At 47.0% G+C, this 27,491-nt stretch overlaps 1 protein-coding gene across 5 annotated transcripts in view; it reads left to right on the top strand.

The window, feature by feature from the left end:
• The window catches only part of DAB2IP (DAB2 interacting protein), a 154,400-nt gene that overhangs the window by 34,364 nt on the left and 92,545 nt on the right, over window positions 1-27,491 (top strand). For 4 of the 5 annotated variants that reach the window (XR_015260698.1, XM_086763580.1, XM_086763579.1 and 1 more), the window contains exon 3: window positions 6,829-6,947. Coding sequence is in view for 3 of the 5 variants with exons in the window: in XM_086763580.1 (XP_086619706.1) it covers window positions 6,829-6,947 (119 nt within the window). In the remaining 2 variants the exon portion in view is untranslated. Of the gene's footprint in view, window positions 1-6,828; window positions 6,948-24,923; window positions 25,010-27,491 lie in introns of those variants that run through there. The other variant, XM_086763582.1, reaches the window with a different exon arrangement.

Below are 27,491 nucleotides of genomic sequence, written 5' to 3'. Positions count from 1 at the left end.
CTGTGGAATTGCAGTTGTTTCCTAGGTGCTTCCCGGCAGTTGCACCCCTTCATCCAGACTCTGTTAACGTCCCGCCTGTTCCGTGTGCGTGTTACATGTGAGTTGTCAGCACAGACTGGAGGGTGCAGAGATGTCCCCAGTTTTCTGTCACTTCACTGTAAGGCCTTGGCTTGCCTGCAGTTTTTGGTGATTCTCTTGGTCAGGGACTGAGGGCGTATGCTGGCCAAGGGTGGTTATTTTGGAGGCTGGGAGAGGAATCTTCCCCTGGAAGAAAAGAGCAGAAAAGGGACTGAGTGACATTCTGCAAAGAAACATTTAGCTGAATATCAGGAAAAATGTCCTGAGAGATACGCAGCACTGAGAGCTGCCGGGCTGTGTGATTCTTTCTCCAGGGTGGTGGTAGAAGACCCTGTGACCGAGACATTTTCAACAAGATAGGCAAGATCTTTACAAAAATAGAGCATAAGCAGCAATCCTTTATTGGCCAGAGGTGGAAAAAGGATGAGATATAATGTGTTGAAGCCATTGCTTCTTCTATCTGTGATCTGCTGATACTTGCATGTATTAGATCTGCCGTATTTATAATTAACCCTCAGTGCCTCTCATTTGACGTAATTCCAGTTTTCATGACCTGGACAGACCCATGTTGTCCCTTTGGTGACCTGTGGGGCTTCAGTGCATCTTCATCTGATTTTTCAAATGGACTGGACTGAATGTTTCCAATGACACTGCAAATTTGATTAATCTTTTGCCGTAGAAGGGCAGTGTTGCTAAGCAGCACTTACCAACATGAGCTGTTTCTCGCATTCCGGGGCTGGTTTCTGGCCTGCCTCACAGACATAGCCTCTTGTGCGCTTACGTACCATATCTCCGTGTTTATTTCCTAACTCTGGATGCCAGAGCACAAGTCTGACCACAGTGTGTGGAGCAGTAAGATTTCAGTTTTTGTTGCCATCTATCACAGGATACACAATGTTTTTGCAGTTACTTTTAAATTCTTTTGGGTTTTATCCTAATTCCAGGACGCTTGTGTCTCAGAGGGGCTTTCCTTATCCTTATTTTCCTTATTTTGCCCTTGCATATTAGGCAAGTCTTACCGATTGGAGCAAGCTGGGTTTTGTCGCGTAAACAGAATTTGGGTTTTTTGGTTGATAAACTTGCAAGAATATAACTTCTTAAGGTTAACTCGACGAGGATTCTTTTAAGTTTGGGGATCTCTTCAATGTCAGAAGGCACTCTGGCTCACAGTCTCCAGCCCAGCGTATGCCCAGGTTTGGAATGGATCCTGTGCAGGCGCTGCCTGTGCTGGAAATGCGCTCGTCGGGGAAGGGGGCTCCAGAGGGGGGCTCTGTTCAGTCACCTCATGAATAGAGCCCTTTATCACATTTGACAGAGGAGAACTGATGATAGGAAAACAACTTATCACTTACAAGTTCAAATCCAAAGAGCTGACAGTAGGAAATGATGTACGAAGTGGATGAAGGGATACGTACACTTACCGGCACGTGCCTCTATACGCTGAACAAATAGAGAGTATGTGATCCAGAAAGGTCAGTGCTGTACACAAAATTCCCTTCCTTTCTTCTGTCACTGCCAGGAGACCACTCGGTGGATTACTTCTGTTTGTGGACTTTCAAGAGACAGATCTGATGCATGAGGGCACCCTCAGAGCTCTTCCGGTCTGTGCAGTTCTCGTTGTCGCGCAGTGCAAGGAGAGGAGTGGAGATGCTCACTTAGGCCTCTCTACCCGGTAACAAAGGGTATCAAATGCTGCCCAAAAAAGGTTTCTGTTTTATAATCAAAGCTAAGGCTAACATTAGTAATTGTAGAAACAGGTAAGCACACTTATTTTTATTTTTTTTTTTACATTGCTGGCTGTAATAGGATGCTTAGCATTGACAAGGCTCTGTTGGCTCACAAATACAAATATTATCCATTCAGTGGAGCTCAGTAAAAGGGTATTTCCACTACTGTGGAACAGCAGTATAGATGCTGTGCAAGAGAGCAGGAAAAAAAACTGATTCCAGCATTAAAGAAGTTTAATATAAAAAAATAAGCTAAGATTCTGAAGCCCAGAATAAGGACAGGTCTGGTAGAAAATATTTATTCCCAATTTTATACCTATAAGCTTGTCCGCGGTATACTAGAAAAAAAATAGGCACCTGATATGAAATACTGCATTGAATATTTATCCTCATGGTAAGTACTTATTTATGGCAGTTTCATTGTTATGAGTAGTGAAAAAGATTCTGACGTCCTCTCAAGTCCCCTGTAGTTGAGATTTGTCTAAACTGAAACAAAAAGATACACAAGAACTATAAAAATTACCCCATCTGTTCACTCGTTCCTGTGATACAGTGTTTATTCTGCACAGTCTTTGGATCGGAGCATAAACCCGGACTTCTCTCTCTCCCCAGTGTTCCAGTCAGACCAGCACCTCCCAGCGCCTGTGGTGCAGACCCTCACGCTGTGCCCTGTGTGTGTTTGGCCAGCTCGTCTCCCTTTTTCCCTTGCTCATTGTGCTTAGAAAATACTGAGAGCTGCCAGGACTCTTCCAAAGGAAGCTGCTCTTCATGCATCCAGCTTGATTTATTGATTTTTTTTTTTCAAATTTCATATATATTGTGTTTCCATGGTGCTGACTTTTTACCTTTAAAACTTTGTTGTGTGGGTTCACTACAAGTAAACATTAATGGCGTGGGAGTCAGTTCCAGACTTGCATCATTACTTTATATTTTACAAAACAGGAGCTCAAGATTTTGCTGCCTTTAATAGTCTCCTCAGTTTTGCACCCTTCCCTTTTTCCTCTCTTCCTTCCCAGTTTGCTTCTCCTTGGCCCAGCGTGTGTGGACATACGCAGTTCCTGCATCTCAAAGGCATACACATATGTGGGCTTCCACATATACTTTAAGAGTATTATAATATTAAAAATATTCAAATATTATCGTATAATATAAGATTATTTCCAGGTCTAGAGTAATTGGAAATGCCAATATTGATAAGCAGGAAAAATTCAAATGACAGTTCATCACCTCCCTCCATCTGCAGCCAGATGTTGGCATCAGATTTTGGGTTTGCCCAAATATGTAAGAAAAAACAGCCTGAATCACAGCAGATTTAATTGTCCTGGTTTTAATTGTGCCTGTCCTGTTTTAGCTTAAGTAGCAGTGGTTGTGATCAAGCCATTCTTCAAAAGGATTTGGGTTTTTTTCTGCCTTTGTTCTTTGAGTCTTATTATAACGTCAGTCAGCTCTTCTGATGAGAGCAATTGTGTTCCAGAGTTGAGGGTGTCAGAGTCAAAATGGCAGAAAGAAAACAAAAGCAGGGCCCTTGCCCTGTGAAGTTACATCGCTGCGCAGCGCAGCTCTGTGTGTCTGTGTCTCGCTGGGCCGGCCGAGGTCCGTGCCGCGCTCCGCGGTGGGTTTGATGGCCGGCAGATCTCCGGGCAGGTTTGCGTGGCGCTGTGTGCTGCACCAGAGCGGTTGTCTCTTCAGTGACCCCAAAATATTTCCTCTGTTAGGCTGTGCAAGGGCTCAATTTAGATAATTAGTACCTCTGCTTACATTTTAAAGTGTATCTCATGATTTATCTTATGTCCACTTTCTAAAAGGAAGTTAATATTAGCCCGAGTTTTGCTTCATTGTACTCCAGCAGAACTTGAAAAGACATTTGGGCAAAACAAAGGCAAATCTGTACTAAATGAAGCGGAAGCGTTATTCTCATTTGTGCAGATTTTGCACGAGTTCTGACCAAGCTCATGCGCCTGGGTGACGGCCCCACCAGCGCCGGCCCAGCGTGGTCAGGGGGGTCTGCATTGGGCTGCGCTCAGGCTCGCGCGAGGACCCTCGGCGCCGCAGGTTGTGCCGTCCCATGGTTTTCTGCTGTGGCAAATTCTGAAGGGATTCCTGTGCTCTGCTGATTTCTGTTTATTGTCATTTCGTGCAGTCTATTAACTTCTGAATGAAACCTTCTCAAGTCAGTAGTTTAATCCTTTCCAAGATATTTTTTACTGGTGGTGAACGCTGCCCACACGTAGGAAAACACAATCCTGCCCTAGACGGCTCTCGGTATAAAGCATATGAAGGACGTGTAATATGAAGAGCAATACTTTAATTGCTAGAACTCACAAGAATGCAGCAAGGCCAGAGGAGGAGGCAGCGTTCCTAGGGCAGGATCAGCCTCATTTGTCTGGAGATCAGAGTCAAATGTTGTTTAAAGTCATAAATGAAGAAGAAATGGATGATGTTCTTATGATCTCACCAGGAAAGCACGGCGGTCACACCCCAAGTTGGATTCTCTCTCTCTCGTATTTGTGGAGACCAACTCCTCTCTTTTTTTGTCCTACCCCATCTCAAAATTACAGAAGGCAGTAATTCACACCTGAGACTTTCTGATCTCTGGCACGCGCTATAGAGGTGCAAAGTGTTGCTGTAGCAGCATAATTTATCAGCATTAGAATCTCTGACATACCATTCTCCCAAGGAAGCTAGCAGTGAAAACTGAGAATGGCACAGGGTGATCTCCTCCTGGTAGCAGTGAATGTAAAAACAATGGGAATTGGGAGGAAAGTAATGTCTTACTGCAGCCCTAAATTCTAATTTCCAAATCCTGCATGAATCAGCTAACAGTTGTGGGGATGTGAAATACAAGGTGGTGAAAGAAAGCTGTGATCATTTGATGCAGAAAGGATTTGGTTTTTTCCTTATCAATTCCCTGTCCAGAGTTCAAAGCTACTAAGTGCCTTGATAACGTGAGGACATATTTGCGGCCAGACTGGCAGTGATAAAGGAAGTCCGGTCTCCTGCTTCTGGGCAAAACCTGCCCACCAGTGGTGTTTAGGGAAGTACTGCTTGTTTGGCCAGTTGCATATTTTCGATTTTTTCCTTCACAGCAAATATTGGCTAGTCACCATAGCAGGCAACCAGAGGCCTGATCCAGACAGAAGAACAAGAGCATGAAGGGTTGATAATCATGGGTATGGGGCTGATCCCACGTTGATATCATGGGTATGGGGCTGATACCACATTGATATCACGGGTATGGGGCTGATACCACGCCGATATCACAGGTATGGGGCTGAGTAAGGTCTGAGTACCGAGGGAAATATCTTAGCAATGTTCTAGATATGCAAATCCTCAAATGTGCTGTTTCATAGTCATGGTTCTCTACACTATAAAAATTCTCTAAAGGTATTTTTCACGAACAAAACACTTTTGAAGAAGCTTTTGTTATCTTGTGCGTTGGCTTTGTGTAAGATGGCAAAACGTGTAACCTGATGGCCTGTGCCTGTACGCATGATGCTATTTCCATCATGCAAATAGCTCCCGGAGAAATACTCAGTTCACATGAATGCATGTTACATACCTCATTTGTAAGTAAAGTAGCACTTAATAAATGTGAAACACCTTTGGTTATCTAGATGTTTTAAATTCCTGATGCGCTCACAAACAGGAAAGTCACTTCAATAACAAGAGTGGCACATGCTGCCCCAGGAAATTTTGCAACCTGAGAAAGACATAATGTGGATATCCTAGGTGGGGAAGGAGTGTTTAAATAGCGTGAACAAATGACAGGCTAGGTATAAGCTAGACTGTGATTATCTGCCTGCAAGACATAGAGGGGGTATTCATTTATAACAGGGAGCTGCGAAGTGCTGCATGACCTGTATGCGTGCTGTAAGGCTGACTGGAGAGGCTGCGGAGACTCAGGAGTGGAGGAGTGCTCTGGGGGTACGTCAGGCGTGCTGGCGGAGTACCCAGTGGAAGGACACCCCTTCTTCTCACACTTCTGTCCTTATGCACGGCAAAATCCGTGCTTGATCCAGTGGATGTCTTACCCACTTCCCTGGGGATGGGGAAGGGAAGCGGCATGTGCAGAACCTCAGGTTGTGCAGGGATTTGCTGAGTTCTTTGTATCAAGCTGATGTATTTCTTTGGTGTGGTGGTGTGTAAAAGGACCACTTCTTTAGGCTTCACCCCAAAATCCTGATTTCTCTTTAAAATGTTACCCCGCTTTCTCCAGCTGACACGCTTGACCCACTGAAACTATTCTCAGCTGCTGTAAATGCCGGACACCGCAGCAGTATTATACTTTTATTGCCTTATTTAGCCAAGAGATTAAATGTAATGTTCAGATTATGTAGAACATTAACTCCTAACAGTAAGCAAATAACACATTAGAAGCTTTGCTATTAAAACGTTTAGTGCTGGCTTTGCTGTGGAGCGCTCCAGGAGCCGTGACTTATATTCCGTGAGGGAGGAGGCACGGCGGAGAAGGCGCCGTGCGTTCAGCGCAAGGCTCTCTTTCTTCTGCAAAGGTAGTGCCTGTAGCTGCCGAGCCCATGTGCCGTGTTTCTGCATGCTTTGTAGTATTTTTCTATGTAGCTAAAACACCTGGCTCCGATTCTGCCAGCCATGGCTGAAAACCTGGGGGTTTTCGATCAGGTAACGAAGTTCTTGCCGGTCTCCCAGTCGCCGGTGAGTGGGCACTGGGGCTGCCGGAGCCCCGCGTCGCAGCCGCTCCTCCCGTCAGGAGTTGCGATGTGCTAGTCTTGTCTTTCAGACAGTATTTTTATGTGAGCTGATGGTTGCCAGGGTAACGGAGGCTTCGGGGAGTCTCGCGCCGACGCAGCGCCCGGGCCTCGGCGAGCTCTGGGAGCAGATGTTGGCGGCGAGCTGGGGAGCCGGGCTGAGCGCGAGGAGCCGCACATGACGGGAGCCGGAGAGAACGATTTGCCTGGCTGCGCTCGGTGCAAGAGAGCAGGTTCAGGGCTCGCTCTCTCTTTTTCCCTTTTTTGTTGTAATTTAGTATTCTTGTCTCACCCCACAGGGGTTCCTCAGCCGCCGGCTTAAAGGCTCCATCAAAAGGACAAAGAGCCAACCGAAGCTCGACAGGAACAGCAGCTTCCGGCACATTTTACCTGGCTTCAGGAGTGTGGACAATGAAAGGTAAGGGGACGTTTCTCGGAGGGTGGGGAGGAGGGTGTGTGAGAGAGAATGAGCCTATTGATTTTCCCAGGTCTCGTTAGTATCTTGCTTATCTTATTCAGAGCAAGGGCCACAGCTGTGATAGAAGTAGACTTGCTTAATTGCAAGAGGGGTAATTTTAATTTGTTGGCGAGTACAGAGTGCAAGCCCTCCCTTTTTAGGTTAAATAACGTGTGCAGAGAAGCCTGTCTGCTCTGCTTTCTTTTCCCCTATAAATCCTAAGTTGATGCACCAGCATATAAATAGCACAGAGATGCAGCAGCCAAAGCCGACTGATGCGGGCGAGGGAGGGAGGGGAGGGATGCTCGCAGGCTGGACTACATTGAACATGACTGGGTTACGCGTCGTACGAACAATAACATGGAACAGTAACAACCATAATCTCCCCAAATCCCTCTCTGCCCCTTTGCACACGTACACCCTCAGCGTAGCCGCTGACTGCCGTCCTTAGGCTGAGAGGGATTCTCGGTGTGTGGCCGAAGCTGCTTTTCCGTCTGAGCCATGACAGGGTCTTTCAGTCCGGGAGGGATGCGTCACAGGTAGTGTGCAGATGGAGCAGATGAAGCGTTTGAGTATCGGAGCAAATTGCAAGCCAAGTAAAGGAGAAATGAGACCTTGGTTTTATTCTTTCAGCTCAGTTAGAAAGTGTAGTGGCTCTGGAGTGGGTTTGTGTGCATTTAGGTACACGTCGATTTATGTCAGCGTGTGCATGAGACAGACACGTTCTAGGTAAATCTACGTGTAAATTCACATGCAGATCAAGGTCGTGGCTGGGTAAGGTCCGTTACCAGCCACAGAAACCAACTAGTGGCTTGCTTCCAAAAGGAAGATCTTTCAGCCTTACGTGAATCATTTTGGGGAATGACACAGAAGTATCGGAGTGCCAAGAAAAGTCTGTCTGAAAAACATGCCAAATTGGACGTACACTGATGTAACCGTTTTGTAGCAGTGGCATTTTAAAATATCAAGATGATGCTTTAGAATCCATTGAGTAAATGCTTCACTTTTAAAAGCAATGACAACTTTTACTCTGTTTTGGCTATACTTATTCATTGGAGGGGCTGTGGATTTCTGAAGCCTGCAAATTAACAATTGTCAGCCTGGATTTTTCCTTTCCTGGCCTGTTACAGCCTCCTAAGCTTTATCCTTCTGGCTTCTGCAAGTAACAGGATTGTACTGCTCGGTGCAGAGTAATATTTCAGGGGTTGTATCTGGGAGGAGAGAGCTGATTTGATTCCTGTGCTGCAGTTTTCACCAACGCTCGAAGCAGGGCACTGTGTTCCGTATGGAAGACAGCGAGTGCGGCCGGGAATCTGCCCACAGCGCTTCTGCTTCCCTCGGAGGACAGGCAAATTCGACAATGTGTGCTGTCTGCCTAGGTGGGCTTTGTTTCTTCCTGTGCATTGGCAGTACAGGACGTGGGAACTGTTTTGGCCAGCTCTGCAGCCAAAGTCTTTTTCCTGAACCAAGGCTCCCAGTTTCCCTGCCCTCCCAGTACCCGAGTGCTGGATCTGGCTGGGCAGCATCCTCTCAGAGCAGATTTATCACAACTTTTCTGTAAAGAGATTCAGTGCATGGCTGGAGCGCGTTTTCAGTGTAGAGCTTAAAGGCTGGGTTAGAGAAGAGGTGGCATTTGGCAGCCTTGGAAAAAACCCAAGGATTTGCTTATATGAGAATTTGGAAACTGAAAATGAAAGGCTTCCATTAGACAGGTATCACTGATAAATACGCTCCAGCTATGATATGTAGACGTGCCCTGATCTGCAGGAAGCTGTCTGACACTGGGTGGCTTTGCCACCAAGCTTTTGGTCCGCAGCGTTCACAGCAGTGTCAGGTCCATAGCGTAAGGAAAGGTCCTTCCGCAGGAGATCTTGGCCTTAGGTACTGCTGCTGCTCAGAGAGGTGGAAGAAAAGCAGCAGCTGGGCTTCTCAGTTATGCATTGAGGTTTTTGTGACAGGAGATAATTTTATCTTCCTGAACGTTCCCATCCACGTCTGCTAAAATGCACAATGCACTCACTTCTGCATATGAAAGGACTTGAGTCTTTTAGATCACTCTCGTGCACTTTCTGCTGTGCTTCCTTGTCTGTCTTGAGATCCAAGGACTGTCTGAAAGAAGCATCTGGTATTGGAATATTTGCCTCTTAAATATTTGATTCTTGACTCCATCTTGTATCCAGGCTGATTCTTCACGAACCACTCCTTTGCTCACAGAAATATCCGTTAAACAGCGTGCTGTTCTGGAGCCTCGTAGAATTTTTGCAGGAGGTGCCAGAGCAAAAATTAATAGTGCAATAAATGCACTCCAGGCTGAAATATTGAGCCAGAGTAGATCATAAATGATTCTGTGACTTGGCTTCTGTGTATCTAAGCTGGGACTGTGTCATGCCTCCTAGTTTCTTTATTTTTCCTTTTCTTGCACGTCGTGTTTATCCTGCTGTGTCTGAATCTATGAAATGTGCACACACATGTGCACTCAGCAAACTTGGTGGATGTGGTGTGTAGGCAGAGCAGAGAAGAGAGTATACACAACATATCTGTGCTTTTTATCCTCTGTTTGATTAATGCGTGTGTTTAAATACATCAGGTAAATTGAAAATGGAAAATTGTTACCTCCTACAATAGTGGGAAATTTGTACAGTATGAGTTTTATAGCAAAGGAAGACAAGGAAATAATGTTAAACGCTGGAAAAGTCACCCAATGTCTCCCTGGCATCGTTCAGAAACGCGGTGTGCATTTTGTGCCAGTAGAGCCTGGGTTTCGTACCCTGGCTGGCACAAAGAGAGCAGCCAGGTTTCTGGAGGAGTCCTGCACCGTGCAGAGCGTGGCCACTGCGTCCCGGGGAGGGGCTGAGCTCTGAAATGGGGGCAGTTCGTCGTCGCATTAACGTGCGTCTACCAGGGTCCCACCTCCACTGCCATGGTGTGTGTGTGGATGTTCAGATTAACTATGGAAAAGGAGAGAACTCTGGTTCAGTAAAATCTTGGCCAACCATTTTTTTTTTCTCTACAGAGAACATCTGAGGAATCGCTCAAAGTGGTATGTTGGAAAAATACGCCGATTATAGTCAAGCAGAGCTTATGTTTGTAGAAAAGCATGGTTTCTCGTAGTGTTGGCTTTTACGTTGACTTAGAAGAGACCTTGTTGTTTGAACAAGGTGGGATAAGTAAATTACTGTGGGGTTCACATTGGAGAAGTTGGCCAAATGTTGCTAGTCTTCTGCATACTGATAGATTTCTGGGAGTCCTGTTACAGTAACAGTAATAAAATTGTTGATTGTGAATGAGAGAAGCAAAATCAAAGTATAACTGGTATTCTGTATAAGAGGTGCGTTATTCTGGTACAATCAGTTTATATAAATGTGAGATTCAAAGGGGGATTGTGGAATGAGTGCTCCTTTCAATTTGTCGGCTGGTCGGATTGCTCGTTAGAGCTGAAAAGGGTTCCCTCAAAGTGCCTTTTTGCTAACAATGTCTCCTACGTCCTGATTTATTACAGCAGCTCGCAAAGTTTTTATCGTGGAGCGCTGAATGTTTGTCTTTGTAGCGGCCTGTCTGGAATCAGCCACAAATCAAGCATTTGGCAGATGGATTTTTCTTAATTGGACCCACATTTCTCCTGCAGAATTGGTGCTGGAGAAAGTTTCTGGGTTGGGCTTTGGGCACGGGCAGCGGAGTTGGAGAACAGACAGAAGGTCATTCTGCCGTTGGTAATTACTGCTGTCAGTGCATTTCTGATGATTCTCTTATTGTAGTCACCTTTTCAGTCATTGCTATCACTTTGATACAGTAATCTTTCAAAAATAATTTCTGACAGTCTGTCAGGAATTTAGAAAGTTGGTTTACATGGGCATTCGTTTATTTTAAACCTAAACGCATCGACTTGGTGCCATCTCCTCTGGGCCTGGCAAAGGCTGCGGTGGTTTTGCCCTGGCACTGAGCGGGCAGGGACACGGTGTTGCTTTGTAGGACCAACACCTTCAGAGTTCCTTGGTTTGGTGGGAGATGGGTACTCTGGGTGACTCCGGATTCGGAGTTGATTGTTCCTAGGGAGAATTTTTCTCAGTGCACCTAGAATTCATTTAATGCTAAGAGACTCTCAATTACCAACATTTGTGATTATTTTGTGAGGTTTTTTTTTATAATTCCAGATGATAACATTCTATTTAAGCTTTTTCTTGGCACTGCAAAAGCCTGAGCATATGGTTGATTGTTAAATGAGCCTCAGCCTTGGAAGGGGTACAGCCGTGCATCAGTGACAGCCAGGGCTTGCACTACTGCTGCTTCCTCTGTGAACTACTTTTATTTTTAATCCCACCAAAAATTTTGCTTGTAACTACAGAGGGAGGAGAAAGTGTGCAAGTCGTGCTGCAGTGCATTTAGTTCCTAACCTAGTGCTCGTGCAGTCTGCTGTCTGGGTGTTCAGGTGTTCACAGAGTTTACTTGGATGCGATGGGAGAGCATCATAACTTACGGACGCCTGGACTCTTATGGGAAACTCAGTTTGTGAGTTCGTTTCAGATCTAATTATCGTTTGCTTATTCCCAACAAACTTGATATGCCAAATATTTTTAAGCGTGATGAAACTGGTGGAGTTTGGTGAGAATATGGTGAGTGCTGTGTTACGAAGGATGGAGAAGTGACTCCGTTTCCTTTGGAAGGAAGAACGGCTCGCCCCGCGGAGCTGGGACGCTGGCAGACCCCGGAACGCGTGAAGGGCTTTCGGCTCTGGGCAGACAAGAGCCTGGGGAGCTTGCTTTCTCTTCTGGCCTACTTCTTTCTAAGTAGGAGTTGTTACAGGTACGCAGGGAAGGGTGACACTAACAGCATGTGAAGTACAGCCCAGGGGCCTCTGGTTTGCACGATAATGAGAATATTCCGAGGAAACACTGCTGAGTTTCTAGAGCGAGACCATTCGGCACTGTCAACAACAACTGAAATGCAAAGTAAAACAGCTTGCAAAGTCAGGGACGGGAGCGTGTGGCAGGTACCAGCGTCTGCGTTCTCGTGCGGTGGGTAGCGCCCGCTCCCAGTCCCCCCACCGTCAGGAACCAGTGTAGGTGGGCTGGCAGTTCAAGGGCAGGCTCTGGTTTGAGGCTGGCCCCACGTAGTACCTGCGTTTACAGCAAGGATGGCTTCTCCTGGAATATGCAAATCAGCCCTTTAATGGGGTTCCTTTGCGAAATATTTCTTGAACCAGAAAGTTAATTACTGATCTCTAATTAATGGCTATGTTAGGAGGCTAGAGTGAAATCAGAGAGAACTGCTTTGAAGGAGAGGCAGGAGGAAATTACCAAACGGTTATGTTCCTCTTCTTCTTCTCATGGCATCAGGAAGTTTAGAAACTGGTATTCAAATATTTTTTTAAAGGATAATGCTCTTAACGGAAAGGGGGAATTTTGGAGTTTTCTTTTGGGAGGCATTAAAACAACAACAACAACAAAGCTTTGTATGGAAGAAAGACTAATAGCCTGCTTTGTCAAAATAATGCACAGCTCCCTGTCCGGGTGGTTCAGGTGTCCGTTGTGCGAAGAGTGGCGGTTGTTCCCCTTTGCCGTCAGCCTGGGGCTGCAGTTGAGGGCTGACGACGGGGCGGGCAGAGCGGCAGCGTGTCTAAAACTAGCCGTGGAGGTGGCGGTTCCGTCCTCCTGTGCACGGCAGCCCCGGCAGCGACTGCGGAGACTCGGCAACGCTCAGGCCCTTCCCCGGTCAGCGTTCTTTGCGTTACGTGTTTTTGGTGAAGGGAGCTAGAGCTCCTGGTAAATGTGGAAGGATCAATTGCGCTGGCCCGTGCGTATAGAAATATTTGTTTTACAGCCCCGGTCAGCGATATGCTGCTCCTCGTGCTAAAGCCATCTAATGACCCCAGGAGAGGGACGGAGATGGGCTGCAAGCAGAGGGGTGCCTTCCAGCCTCTCCCAAGGCAGCAGCGAGGTCTCAACGACTCCTCCTGTTAAACTGGCTTTTGCACATCCTTGTGAATGTGTGGTTTGTATCTGAGGCTACCTGAGGTAAACGCATCCAACATTCTCAAATAAATACACAAACACTTCCCCTTCCTGCATACCCAGCCTAACTTCCTAACTGAACAGGGAAGTCATGCCTAGCGACTTTCAGTAAAAAACTATATTAATTCCCAGAAATTTTGCAGCCATAGTAATATAAGGGAAGGGCTAAGAGGCTGGAATTACTGTAAAAGCCTTCCTCACGTTGCTCCACTTCCCAGTTCCTACCAGTCCAAACAAACAGCACAGTGCCCCATAGAGTACCGCTCGCGCTTTGACTCGGCTTGGAGTTGTGTAGCAAAATTACAAACTCCTCCCTGCGCAGGCATATGCAGCGCTACTGGGATAATTGGCTTCATGCATCTTACAATTAGCTTGCAAAAATATGTTTTGCATTCCTGACCTTTTCTCTATAAGCAAGGCCATTGTTTCACTGTCCTGCTTAATTACAAAATATAGTGTTGTGCGAGAACAGAGATGACATCGTTGTGTCGCTGGCTCTAATTTGACGAGACATCATAATGGGGAGTTTTCATACTAAGGGCACTGAATTAGTGTAGCGTGAAGCCACATTTCTTTAAACCTACTAAATAAGGAGAAGTTAATTTTATGCTCTATCTTTTTGACGTTTGTAATCAAAGCATTGTATTACAGCTGCAGATGGTTAGCGTTTGAAGCATGTTTGGTGAATGCCGACAATCGGAAGGCATTGTCTCTGCGGCGGAAGATCAGGTTGATTAATGGGTGGAAGGATCCCGTCTTTCATTTACTGTTCTCCCAGTCTGAATACGGATTATCGACTCATTTGGCCGTTGCCTGCCAGGCGCGATGTTGTGGCGCGTCGGTGTACACCTCAGGGTTACAAGCGATAGTTCTGTTCGCGTGCTTTCAGCAAAGGCTCTGAGCGAGGATGACAGTGTAGTTGCGTTGTGGCTGATGGTGTTTTCAGATCGAAGATGGATACTGCTACCCCGTTGCATTAACGGTTTGTTTCCAAACAGAGCATTTATTCTGACGTTGCCCTGGTGAGATTTTCATGTGCATGAATTTCAGTGCAATTACATTAGCATTACTCTCCATGTCAATAAACTCAGAGGAAAAAAAAAGAGAAAGAAAATGCCATCGCTACAGCTCTTATCCCAGAAGATGCTTTCTTTAGTTGTAGACTCTTCTGTTTCCTTTTTTACATTATTATTTCTTTACAATAAAAACTGAGATACTTCTATCTCAGGCTTAAACATTCTGGCACACAATGAAAACTGCTCCCGATGAAAACGTTGCTTTGAAATGAAGAGGAAGAGTCTGGCTTTCGCCCGCCCGCTGCCGCCTGGCCACGTGTCCCCTCGCAGCAGATGCGGTCATCACGCAATCTTGGGAAGGTCAGCAAGATGATTCAGTGGGAAATTATTATTTAGGGGGGTGATTTTCTGTTTGATTAGGGCACTGAAGCAACTCATGTAACTGCAGGATAATGGGAAGATGGCAGAAACAGGACTTTCCCTCTCAGGGGCAGGGCGTCGTTGCATTTAACGAGGGACAATGTCAAACTGTCCTCTCGCTTTCTGCCCCTGGCGCCGTGCGGACACAGGGGAGGGATATCCATCTGCCTCAGCTTTCCATCTCTCAAAATGGAATTTCCCATCTCGTAGGAGACGTACGTTGCTTGATGGGTAATTTTTTTCTATCCTCTACTCTGTCGTTTCTGTTGGCAGTTAGCGTTAGCAATAAATGGCTTTCTCTCTTGGAAGGAGGAAATGTTTAAACACAAGATTCGCTCTGTTCTTTATTGAAACTCTGCAAAACCTTGATTGGAAAAACCTGTGTGAGGGACAAAGAGTTGTAAGTGAACATAGAACAAGTGAGGTGGGCAAGGTTTCCCAGCCTTTGTTCAGAGAGCTGAAGACGCAGATGTTTGACATGTCGATCTTGTTATCCAATTTCATATCGCCGTGGTCGGGCACAGAAATGCGCTGATTGTAGCTGGAGGCAGGCTGCGCGTTTAGCTCACTGCTGGCAGTTCGTTGTACGGAGCACTGGATATAATGATGTTCAAGACTTGTGAATATAAAATAACTCTGTCAAGTTCATCCGTCAGCTGGGAAGGAAGAAAAAAACAGACTGAGGGAAAATACGCTCCTCTGTCCCTCTTCCTTTCTGTACTCTTTAAGAATACCTTACGTTATGGAGCCTCTTGTTAAATTATTGTTAGGGAGAATTCAAGTAGATTATTTACATGTGGATATCTTCTTATGACACTGATACTCTGATCTTGTTTATCTCATTGGCAGCGTTTATAATTTTAATTTTCAGCACAATTACAGAATGTTTCACTTAGGTTCTCTTCAGCAAAATTCAGGTCAGGTGCGATGAAAAGAAGCAAGAACTGATTTTCATTGAATTAAATGGGTGCATTTTAGCTGGACTTAAAATATAATTTGTATTAAAATACTTAACTGATTTGAATTAAGGCCAGAAATATCAATTTAGCTTCAATCCACGTGTGTTATGTAAGTAATTATATGAGGAAGGGAAGTGGCATGCAGTGTATGTGATGGATAGCGTGCAGGAGGTGCATTCATTCACAAGTGATGTCATAGGATCATAGAATGGTTAGAGTTGGAAGGGACCTTCAAAGGTCATCTAGTCCAAGCCCCCTGCCAGGAGCAGGGACATCTCCAACCAGATCAGGTTGCTCAGAGCCCCGGCCAACCTGGCCTGGAATGTTTCCAGGGATGGGGCATCCACCGCCTCTCTGGGCAACCTGTTCCAGTGCTCTACAACTCGCATTGTAAAAAATTTTTTCCTAATATCCGATCTAAATCTACCTCCCTCTATTTTAAAACCACTGCCCCTCGTCCCATTACAACAGGCCCTGCTGAACAGCCTCTCCCCATCTTTCCCGCAGCCCCCTTTAGGCACTGGAAGACCGCTCTCAGGTCTCCCCGGAGCCTCCTCTTCTCCCGGCTGAACAGCCCCAGCTCTCTCAGCCTGGCCTCATAGGAGAGGTGCTCCAGCCCTCTCATCATCTTTGTGGCCTCCTCTGGACCCTCTCCAACTGGTCCATGTCCTTCTTAGGTTGCCCAGAAAGGTGGTGGAGGCCCCATCTCTGGAAACGTTCAAGGCCAGGCTGGACGGGGCTCTGAGCAACCTGATCTGGTCGGGGATGTCCCTGCTCCTTGCAGGGGGGTTGGACTAGATGACCTTTGAAGGTCCCTTCCAACCCTAACCATTCTATGATTCTATGATTCTATGATTATCTTGGGGGCTAATGCATTAGTAATTACAAAGCCGTGGGTGTTACACCAGTCTGTCCCCTTTGCTCACGTTTACACGTCTCTGGGATTATGTTGGCCCTGTGCAGTAACCCCCACGCCGCTGCTGGTGCCTGAGGGACGGGACATCCGCTCCTGGGACCGCTCACCACCGCTCCCCCGCAGGAGCCCTCTGCGGAGCGCTCCTGCCGTAGTTCCCACGGGATGTACAGAACTCCCCTATATACCTCCAATCATTGCTGTCCTTGCTGCCTAGGGAGACTTGTTCCGCTACGGATGTGGTTGTTGCTGTACAGTAACGCTTCAAATGAGATACAGATATACAGAGAGAGGAGAGAAGGATTTATAGATTAAATTTTTTTATGAGAACAATTTTTTTTTTTTTAAATGCGTTGCTTCTGAGAGTTGAAAGGAAAGGCTGAGGGCTGCTATTAGCTCGTCTCGGAACCTGCTGTTTATCCTCTGCCTGGGCATGATCCTCCTGGGCACTAAGGCAGGCCAGCGCCGTGCTGTCAGGATGTGGGTGCGGGGCAGCTCTTGGTGCCGGGATGTGGCGTTTCCCTGCCGAGGGGCAGCGTGCCTCCCGTGTGCCGCCTGGTCCGCCCTCGCGCTGCGCGCTGCGTTCCCCCCAGGCACGGGAAGAGCAATTCTGCAACCGGTGCAGGGTGCAACACAGATGCTTTGGAGGCTTTCCGCAGTTGTCCGGTTCTCTGGAATCTGTAATGTCAGGAGACTGACTTGAGGTATAAAATGGGGCTGTTTGCGAGCTCTCTTTTAATTTAACTTTTGTGCTTTCAGAAGATCAGGTTTGCGTGGTTTAAAACCACATTGCAGCATGTTAAATTTCTTTTAATACATGCTGAAATGGTGGCCTCAGTGCTACACCTGAGTAGTTTTACTCACCGACGCGGCGTTGTTCATGGTTACCCCGTAGTGGGGCATTTTTCCAGTGCTCCCAGTAAACGTGAGTGTGCTGTTGGTGCTGGCGAGCGCGGAGGGTTTGACCCACGCAGGGTAATTAGTGGGGCGACAGCGGGCTGCGTGCGCGGGCGTGCCTTAGTGGGTGCTGGGTCCCAGAGGTGCCGCCGAGGACCTGCCGAGCGGCAGCCCTGCGTTTCCCAAACTGGATGTCGCATCTGCAGAGGCTCTCTGCATGAAACCTCTCCAGCTCACCCAGAATTAATTGTTCACCATCATCACTCAGACCTTGTGGATTAGGGAGCAGGGAGGAGGGTTGGCAGCGGGTGGACAGAAGATGGAGTAATTTGGATTGCAATTAGTATTTCATTTCTTTCCTTACTCCCTGTTTGCTTAAATTGGAGGTTGCCTGTTAGAACCAAGCGAGGATTTGTGTCCCAGCAGTGGAAGTGCCCTGTGCACCAGAAACTGGGAAATCCACTACAGTCCTTAAGCTTCCCAAGGAGATTAAACACTCCGTTGATTTGAGGAGCTGAAACATCAGGGGAGCAAGGGAACAGCAGCGCCCGGTCTGCCAAAGCGGGAACACCCCGGTAGCTGTATCCTACCTTTGTGATGAGAGCGTTTAGATATTGTCTTTCTCCATCCATTATCTATCTTCTCCCCTTTCTAACTCCTTGAGCATGCTCCTTGCCAGGAGCCTTCCCTGGCGATTACAGTTGCAGCAGATCCGTCAGGACACCGCGACCTGGCCGGGTGAGCGGTCCTGCAGCGGGCAATGAAACCCCGACCCACTGGGTGCATCGCCCGGTCGCAGAGGATGCAATTTTCAGCTTAGTCATTACAAAAACGCTAGGCAGCACTTGAAAGTCTGCCTCACTGGTGGGATTTGTCTCATGTTGAAACCTCAAGGGGTTTTCTTGATTATAGCAGTAACCACAGTCTGGGTCACGCTTTGCAATAATTATCCTGGTGTCTGAAAGGTTGTTAGAGAGTCCCTGGAGGAAGGGGCCCAGTTGCATCGCAGAAGAATTTAGAGGTATATGCTGGCAAACCTTCAGCACTTAGAGGTTTATTTAAGTTAGTTCTTTTAATTGCTTTCTTGCATCCCTGCTCTATTACGGGCTCTGTGAGCCATCTAGGGAAGTGAGTCTGGCTCTTGTTCATCTCCTCAATCCTTCTTCCTTCAACCAGTTACTCCTGGCTTCGTTTACACAGACATTTGAGCCCCACAGAGTGGGTAATAATTTTCATTGTGTTTTAACGTGTTCTAACAGAACATGTAACCTTGGAAAAATCATCAGTTGACTTCTGCACTTGTTTTTTATAACTCCCATCTCTTCAATGTGCTTATGGTCTCTGTATAACATTGCTGCTTCCCAGGACTGCTGGCAGCTTTATGTGTATTCATAAAGCCATCCCAGGTCCTTGAGTGAGACCTGCAAGAAAAGGGCAAAGAATTATTTGTCTTTTTTCATTATCATGGCCCTCTTGTACCTGTTCTGATGTGCACTCGAGAGAAGTTTTCTCACTTGATGCCTTTACATCTGCAGCTCTCTGTACAAACCAAGGCAGGGTGTCTTGCCCTCCTTAGATAAAGTCACTCACGCCGAGGCTGTCGCTCCCGTCCTTAGCCTTCGTTCCAGCCCTCCCGCGCGGCAGGCAGAGCCTCCGCGTGCCCCTGCGACAGAGCAAACGTTCTGGTAGCGAAGGGGCGAAAGGAGAAGGGCGCGGGCACGGCAGGGTGATGGCCCGGGGAGCCCGGTGCCTGGGGCCAGGTCCTGGGTGGCTTTTTCCCTGACTGGAGAGCTTGGTTGTCTCTTCTGAATGTTATTAAAAGTTTCATTGTCTTAAAAAATAATAATCCTGTTTGGATTGTGCAAAGTTTTTGCTCTCAGTTACATCTTTTATCAGCGAGTTCCACAGACACAGTGAGATGTATGATACATGATTTATATCACTAACATTTTAAAATCTATTGTTAGTTATTTTTCATCTTTATTATCTATTCCTTGGCCATTTTAGAAAAAGGCAGTAAATAGAGTTTATTTCTTATTTTACCATGCACTATTTGCTGATGATTTGCCGAGGGGACATTTGTCATGTTGTCTCTCCTTGTCTTTCCCAGCTGAAGAGAGTGCTCTTAGGCTGTTTTCCACGGCTTATAGCACTTCTTGAGGCTTTCCCTCATACGTGTATTCCACACGTACGTTAGTATGCTGTTGGCAGAAAAACTTTTTCTACACCTGTTTTTCTTGAAAGCACTGGCTTATATGTTCTGTGCATCCTAAGAGCGGTGTCTTAGGGGAGCTGGGGGCTGCAACTGAGACAGACTGAAACATGAAGATGTTTGTCTGGTAGCATCCAGATTTTGGGACCTTAACAGGAATTCTGGGGTGGAGGAGGAAGGAGAAGACAGTGCCGTCGGGCGCTTCCTCAGCCCAGGCGCAACACGACCTGCTGCCTTTACTCCACCTTCCCTTTCCATCCCTGAGACTCCTCATCCCTTCTCGTCTCGGAGGAACACATCCTTGTGGTAAAATGAAGTGATAGAGAGTCAGCAGTGCTCAGAGGAATGGGTTATAAAATAATGGGGCTAATAAGCATGTAAAATAACCTGACTGTCCGAGAGTGCGGTGTGTGGAACAGCGGCTGCAGCACATCTGTTCAGGTTATCCTTGCGAGGCTGGTTTGTGCTGAGAGGGCTCGGGTGTAATGAGAGTTACTGCGTCACGGGAGCTCTCCGCAATGAATAGTGACATTTTCCAATAACGACTCTTAGAAATGAAAAAAAATCCTCTGCATGAACGTAGCTGTGACTGACAGCTCGGGGATCTCTCTCTCCCCTCGCAGCAGGAATCGCGTGCGCGGGGCCAGCAGCGTTTCCTGCGCCGCCCGGCCAGCGTGCCATAGCCCCTGCCACAGAGAGCTCTGCCAACGCGGTTGGGTTGGCTTGTCCCCACCGCTCGTCCAGCCCGCGCACCCCGGGGAGACCATCGGTTACTGGGAGCTGGGTCGGCGGCTCTCCAGGCACTGGGTACCTGCCGCTGAGGCTGGGCTCGGGTCACCGGGCTGGTTTCAGGCAGGCGGTAACTCGTCGTTGCTGCAGTCCTGCTGCCCGCCGTTTGGAGAATCATCAGTGATCTCCTGGGCTGACTGTCCTGGCCTTGGTGTTCTGAAACTCAGGGTATGTTTCTTTTTTTAAATTAAAATGCAAAACAGGACTTGACCTAAATAATTCCACCAACCCAATCTAAGTCTGAAGGTTTTGGAAGTATCAAATTCCCTTAAACATTTCAGATAATTCCACAGTCCCTGATTTCACCCAGCCCATTATCCTGCTTTGTTCCAAATCAGCGTTTGGTGTTCTTGCTCTTGATTCCACTCAGTTACAGGCTCCAGCAGCCTGTCAGTGTTTCCAGAATAGGCTGTTATCACCCGTGTCTCTGCATTTTTATTTTCTCCTATGTGAGGTATTAAAACCACAGACCTAGTCTCCAGTAAGCTGAAAAAGCACATTCAGCTCTGAGTAGTTTTTCTGGACACTTTTCTTCCTCTTACATTTTTTTTTCTTGCTATAAATATCAGTGCATAAAGAATGCAGGATTAAATTTGATTTGTGCTGTTGGTATTGGGTCCATAAAGAATAACACTGTTTGGTATCAGTAAAATATATTGGAGAAATTGACTCCTCCTAACTGTGTTCACCCTTACAGTGGAGTTAAACATACATAGATCTTCAAAACCCATGGTACACCTCTGTGGAGATCAGGGCAGGACAACTGTTTAGAAGAGCGATTAGTAAGCTCTTACAGAAATAACTACTGTGAACTGTCATTGCAGCTATTCCTGTCATCTGACCACTGTTTACAACTGTTTGTAAACCTTAAAAATTATACTCATTTTGTCTCATCTGAAAAATCTACTCAGGATTCATTATTTTATTGTTGAAAAATTATTTGAGTGATTAACCACTTGGCAAGAAAAAAAAAAAAGTCAGATTCAGCAGCTTGTGAAGATTGCTGAGGATGGGCTGTTTTTTCCAGAGATTTTATCTGCCATTTGTATCAAAGAGTACGCTGGAAAATGTTTTATCTCAGTCAAGTGTCTAGCTCTGTGTAGTTGTTTGTTGTGCTGCTCCTGAGGTCACAGGGCTCCAGTTTTTCCGTGTCGTGGCATCCAATTCCCAGCAGCCTCGTCACAGACCTATTTTAAAGGCTCTACGTGTCGCTGCCGTGGTCGGCTTAATTTGGCATTAACGAGAAGGAGAACCAAGTACATTGCTAGGGATTTCTGTCAGCAGCGGCCGCTTTTCCTGGAGCTCATCTTTGCCGTGCCCTGGTCCGTGGGACACGGGGTCGCATTATTCCATGTCGGTAGGTCTGCAGGAAAATCCAGCCGTTCTGTTACGGCCGTAAGCTGCTGTCTGCGCTGAGCTTTAGCGAGCGGAGAATCTGCTCCACGGTAAATGGTGAGATTGCATAACTGTGGCTTACACAACACCCGTACGTACGCAAACAACGCGGGGAATGGGTACGTAGGGTGGGCTGGGGAAGTCCCTGCAAGAGCAATTCCTGCTGCTCCATTTAGGAGCGCGTATATCTGATTTTGAGTTTTCTGGAGAAGGTGGGAAGGAATGTGGCTGGTTTTACTCCGAGCTTAGGGAATTTTGGCTGATGCTGCTCTCTCTAATGACTCAGAAAGGTGATGACTTTCCCTGAGTCCACGTAGTGTCTTACCATCCTCGCTCATCTGCATGCGAGGGAAGGGTTTTCCACAACAAAAACTGGCAATTACAGCTCTTATTTTAAATAACATGAAAATAAACCAGCCTGCTCCCACCCTAGACTCTGCAGATGGACAGTGTTTTGAATCCTGCTTGAATAACCACTGATACTAATTATAGAATTCGGGGAAGACGGTGGGGCCGTGCGCTGCGTCCGACCAGGGCGGGAGCGTGCGAGGCCACTCTGGGCGAGGGCTGCAGTCTTCCAGCACAAACTCGAATACAACAAATCAGAATGATTTCTCCACTGTGATTCCTGCTGTTCGCTTTGTCTCTGCTTTTCTTCCCCTTTGCTGCCCTTGCACTTCCAGTAAGGGAGCTTGTAACAGCAACGTAGTAAGCGCTTGAATGGCCGGAAAATCCTTTCATAGCAAAGAAGATGTGATTGTTAGCTATTTATTTTATTTTTGGTTAATACGACTGGAATACAAATGGAGCTTCAGTGCCTAAGGGCCTTGCATTCTTCGAGTAATTCCTTATGACACGTGTCAGGCTCTGTTTTATTCAGGTGGGTGGTATGATATGGAACAATAAAGCAAGCTTGCATTTCTCTGCAGCTGCATTTATCCGCACGCTCCCTGGCACAGAAGTACTTATTAGTAGGATGTCATATCCACACTGGCTATCCCCAGCCTGAAACATTTTGCAAATACTGTGTGGGCCATAAGAGAAATCATCTTAAATCAATCAGATAGCCTAATGCTGAGCATCCTTTCTGCCTCATCCTTTGTCCAGGCACAGGCGAGGCTGCAAGAGACATTCCTTAAGTAATGCTCTAGACGGAATGCTCGTGTTGGAATGGAATATCGATTTTCTAATTGCTGTGCTGCTGTTAAATGAGTCGTTAGTGGGGAGCAGGGGGAAAGCAAACTCCAATGTGTTGCACGCTAGCTTTGGTTTGTCTCTGCTAAACGCACCCGGGGTGTTAATGTGTGAAATCCAACAAATGGAGGAGGGTGGAATTTTGTTTTGTAGACACGGACGTAGAGAGGGCAAATGGGACCCACCAGTGGGACAGGCTTATTCTCTCACAAGGCACAGACCAGCCTTTTGGCTTCAGATGTTCATGCTGCAACTCGGGAGGAAAACAAATTGCAAAGCAGCGGCGTCTTACGCAATGGTCCCCAGGAGGTGAGTCAGTCGCTCTGAATCATCCCGCGTGGTCTGCCCCAGCTCCTCTGGGCTCCCAGGCCTGGAACAGGGCTGTCTGTTCCTCAGACGCAGGCAGCAGAGAAGTAGTTTTATTTCCATGGCGTGTTTGCCGCTGTATGACAGGGGCCAGATGGACAGTCCCTGCTCCGGCCGCGGCAAAATCTGCCACTGCGCTGCCCAGCCGGCAGCCCTGCTGCTGCGGCGGTGGGTGGAGGCGTGGACACCCATTAGCTCCAGACAGCCCCAGACTGGGCTGTCACACAGCTGTGGGATGCGCCCGCCGTCCTGTCTGCCGCCAGACCGGGTCCCAGTCGGTGACCGCGGTGCCGTTTGCTCCATCTATTTCAAAGAGCCCCTAGCAGCAGCCCACCCCAGAGAGATGGACCCGTCTGGCTCTTTGAGAACCTCTGGTCAGGTGCTTTGGAAAGGAAAATGCAGTCTTTATCGCAAAGAATCTTCTTGAGACAATAGAAATATCTATCAGCTGTGCCACATCTAGCCAATAAATAATATTTCTGAATGTAGTTTCAGAAAATACGCCATATGTTTGTGTGCTCAAACACATCCTCTTAGCAGAAAAATAGCTTCTTTATTTTTCCGAAGATTAAAATGCCAAATCAACTAATTACTTTTCTTTGAAAACCTCTGCCACATAAAACACATACTCCCTGAGTGAGCTAAATTGATTTATATTCAGCCATTAATTCTTTATAGCCCATAGTTTGCAGAAAACAAAGCTGGTTGGAACGTGTGCCCTAATAAGGGACAAACAGCTCTCTGCGTAAGGAAACGCGTTGGCGTGGAAAAGGAACGCGGGCGCAGGCAGGGCTGAGGTGGCACAGGGGCAGCCCCGCGAGAGCGTCCCCAGCTGCCGTACTCCTCTCCTGTGCAGGAAAAGGGGAATTGTCCTCGCGGAGGTAACAGAGCGGGTACGCGCCCGCGCAGCCGGGCAGGCGGTGTTACACGCGTAGCTGTAACCGTGTACGGCTCTGTATTTTTCCCCAACCATTGGATGCTCTCTGGCATCGCTGCCGTTCAAGTCTACGTATGTAACTTAATTAGGTGCCATGGCCTTTCCTTTCGGGAGGCTTTTCCATTGGCTTAAGAATATTTGAAATGTCTCCTAGTGTCTCGGTTGGTCTCATTAGCGTTACCCACGGAAGGTTTTTTTTTTCTTTTATTAGGAAAGTTTAGAAAACTAATAAAATTACATTGGGTTTCTTCCAGTATGTGCGTCATTGACTGGAATTGAGATCGTGATAATGAAATTAGAATTTGTCTACCTCTGTTTTGGGGTAGTAATAAGACGATGATAGAATAAGCCAGGCATTAGGTACAAAATGCCAGGCTTTCGGCAAATGAACGAGAGGTTATAAATACCGTGTCAGACAGGAGGGTAGCCTGGCCTACCTGTACAGATTGGAAGGGGAATTGGGGGCTGGGAGGGGGCTGGAGGCCCAAGGGGAGTTGGGGCTGGGCGAGCTGGGTGCTGAGGGGGCGCGGGAGGCCGAGGGTGACGGCCGAGGAGAGAGGAGGCCTAGAGGATGGGAGACCGGAGGGGTGGAGGCTGCCGTTGGGGCAGCCCCGTGTGAGACCTGTGTCTGCGTCCCGGGGGACGTCGACCTGGCATGGCTGAGGTGGCTGCGGGTGGGCTTCCTACCATCAGGGCTTTACTGCTCATTCTCTGCCATAAACCCTGACTCGCTGCCGAGGATGTATCACGCTAATCAATCATACTAATTGAACATTTGTGGCCGAGCTGTGAGTCCTCGTGGGTCTGTGGACGTCAGGAAAGCCCCCCTGTCCCTGCCTGTGGCCGGCAGCTCTCCGAGCCCTGGGGCCGTGCGGCTGAAACCCAACGGCACAGGATCGGGTCTTCAAGTAACAAACGTGAGCAGTAAACGTGTACGTTTGAATTATGTTTCTCTGTTACCTTGCGTCTTAGATGAGATGGCAGGCTCTACCTGCGAGGTTTCGCTCAATGTGTGTTTTCATGGAAATCTTCTGTTTGTTCCCCGAAATGGGAGGCTGTCAGACACGGAATAAATGCAGGCAGAACTAGCAGGGAAATGTTGCAGCACGGAAAGCAGAAACATCGTCTTAAACAAATTAAAAGGATGGTAATTAACCAAATGAATTTCATCCTGGAGATAATCAGACGAATACATTTAGAAGGAAAATAATCCCAATTCTCAGAAAACAGTAATTAAAATATACTCATTTTTGGGAATGGTTAACAGGCTCGATTAGAGGCAGCAAAGTAGAATAAAGCCATGATGGATGCTCTTAGGGATGGAGTCTGATGAGGCTCTGATGTGTGATCTAAACATAGCCCCTTGATAGGATCAAATTCAGAGTTTGGGAAACATCTCTGCCTAAATAAGTCTTTGAGAAGCCGAACGGCATGTGGAGCACAGCCAGTTCTGTTATCTAGGTCGGCTGAGAAATAACAGAGGATGAATTTCATAACCGTGTATTTTAAGGGTGTCAACAGTGGGGAGGCGAAAGAATGTAGGGTGGATAATTGACAGATAAACGTGGGGCAAGGTGGGAAGGTGCAGGCATCGGGAAATTACCTGCATACACGGATGTGTCAGTCTAGAGCAGGCTGCCTGGAGAAGCGGTGAAAGCTCTCCCATTACTGACACGGCCCCTGAGGATGTGCTGGAGGAGTCAGTCACCCAACAGGTCTCTTCTGCTTTCCGTTAGCACCTGAGGATCCCAGTCAGGGTCTGACAGTGCGGAGATTTACGGAGGAGAGGGAGGTCTGGGGGGAAGAGTGGGAGAATGTCTTGGTGCATGTTGTTTGAAGGTCCTAGCCTGGGTGCAGTGTTTCTTGGTGCGGTGGTCTTTGTTTTTTCCTGTGGGTTGTCCTGTATAGGTCTCAGATGCTGTCTTTCCTGGACAAAAATAGAGACGGGTCATGGCCACAAAATAGTGAGTCGTGCCAATACATTGAATGCTACAAAGTTTGAGGAAGTTTTAGGTTTTCTTACAGTTGGGTCTGTTGAATCCAGTTGGGTAGAGCACAGAACTAGAAAAAAAAGCCTATTTGTTTCTCAGAGTAAAGCCAATTATTTTCAGGATTTAGTCCACGTAACAGTTACAGTGTCCAAGCCTCATTTGGAGACATCTCGTTTGGGTTCTGGATGAGCAGGTGCGCCTTCTCTACCAAACATGGATAAATACTCTTTTCCTAGAAAACACCCATCTGATCATAGCATATTGTGACTTGACATCTGTTCACACATGGAGTAATTCATATTGATTTCATTTATTATTGGAACTGCCAGGAGGTGAGTCGATGGATTGATGAGAAGGATAGCGTTTGGGTATTAATTTTGTTGTCTTAGCGAAACACCTGCAGAGAGGACAGATCTTGCTGGAATCCCTGGGAAACAGACCTTTCTAGGATTTCCAGTATTTACCTGCCCAGTAAATGGACAGAGGATGGAGAACGCCCTTGAAAGGGGCTCTATCCCACAGGGTGCCTGGCGTGGGCACGCCGAAGGGTGTCTCTAAAGGGATGGCAACGTCTGCCATACCCCGCCTCGCTCAGATGTACTCAGACCCATGCATATAAACCAGATTAAACGAGATGCTCCAAGGATTATTAATGAACCTGAGAGCCTTAAATTGCATATTAGTGGGTTTCTGTTGGATTAAGCCTTCTGCACATCACAATGCTCTTATCTGGAATTTATCTGCATGCAATAAAATGAATAAAAACTGAACCGGAAAGAAAACGTTAATAGAAATTACATAAATCAGCATGCTGATTTGTAATCTCTAATAATTACTATCTTTTCGAAAAGTTTATATATTTTTTACCCTCACCCAAACTTCAAATGTCTCATTTTAAATTTGCATTGCACCATCTAAATTTATGGCTTTGCCTAGCAGCTTCTCTGTTTGGGCGCTTTACTATAGCCCGTGTTCTTGCCTACCAACAGAGAATTATTGATTTTTTTTTTTTTTTAAAGAAGCAAATGGCCATTTCTTTCACCTTATGTTTGCTTGTAGGCTTGACGGGAACGCAGGTTCAGGCGGTGAATGTACGGCGTGGTGGGCTGCCGGCCTCCAGAGCCTGGGCAGCAGCTCCGCAGGGATTACGCCAGCACTGAGCTGTGTCGCACAACTCAGCTGCTGGTTTTAAAACCTCCGAGCCTTGCGCGTGCTGGAGACTCCTTGTCACCTGGACGTCTTGAAATGGGACATTTTGTCTGGCAGGTTGGGTCCTACAATGTTCAGTGTTCAAACCAGAGGTGTTCATTAGGGCTCTCAAGAGAAAATTGTTCGTTAGTGGAGTATCCGGGTGGTGATACGGAACGCGGTGTGGAGGAATGGCCTGTGGGGGCTGAAGATGATGTTG

The sequence above is a fragment of the Chlamydotis macqueenii genome, chromosome 20 (genome assembly GCF_036417535.1).
Source record: "Chlamydotis macqueenii isolate bChlMac1 chromosome 20, bChlMac1.mat, whole genome shotgun sequence".
Classification (NCBI taxonomy): Eukaryota; Metazoa; Chordata; class Aves; order Otidiformes; family Otididae; genus Chlamydotis; species Chlamydotis macqueenii.
This window is presented reverse-complemented; position numbering and strand designations above follow the sequence as displayed.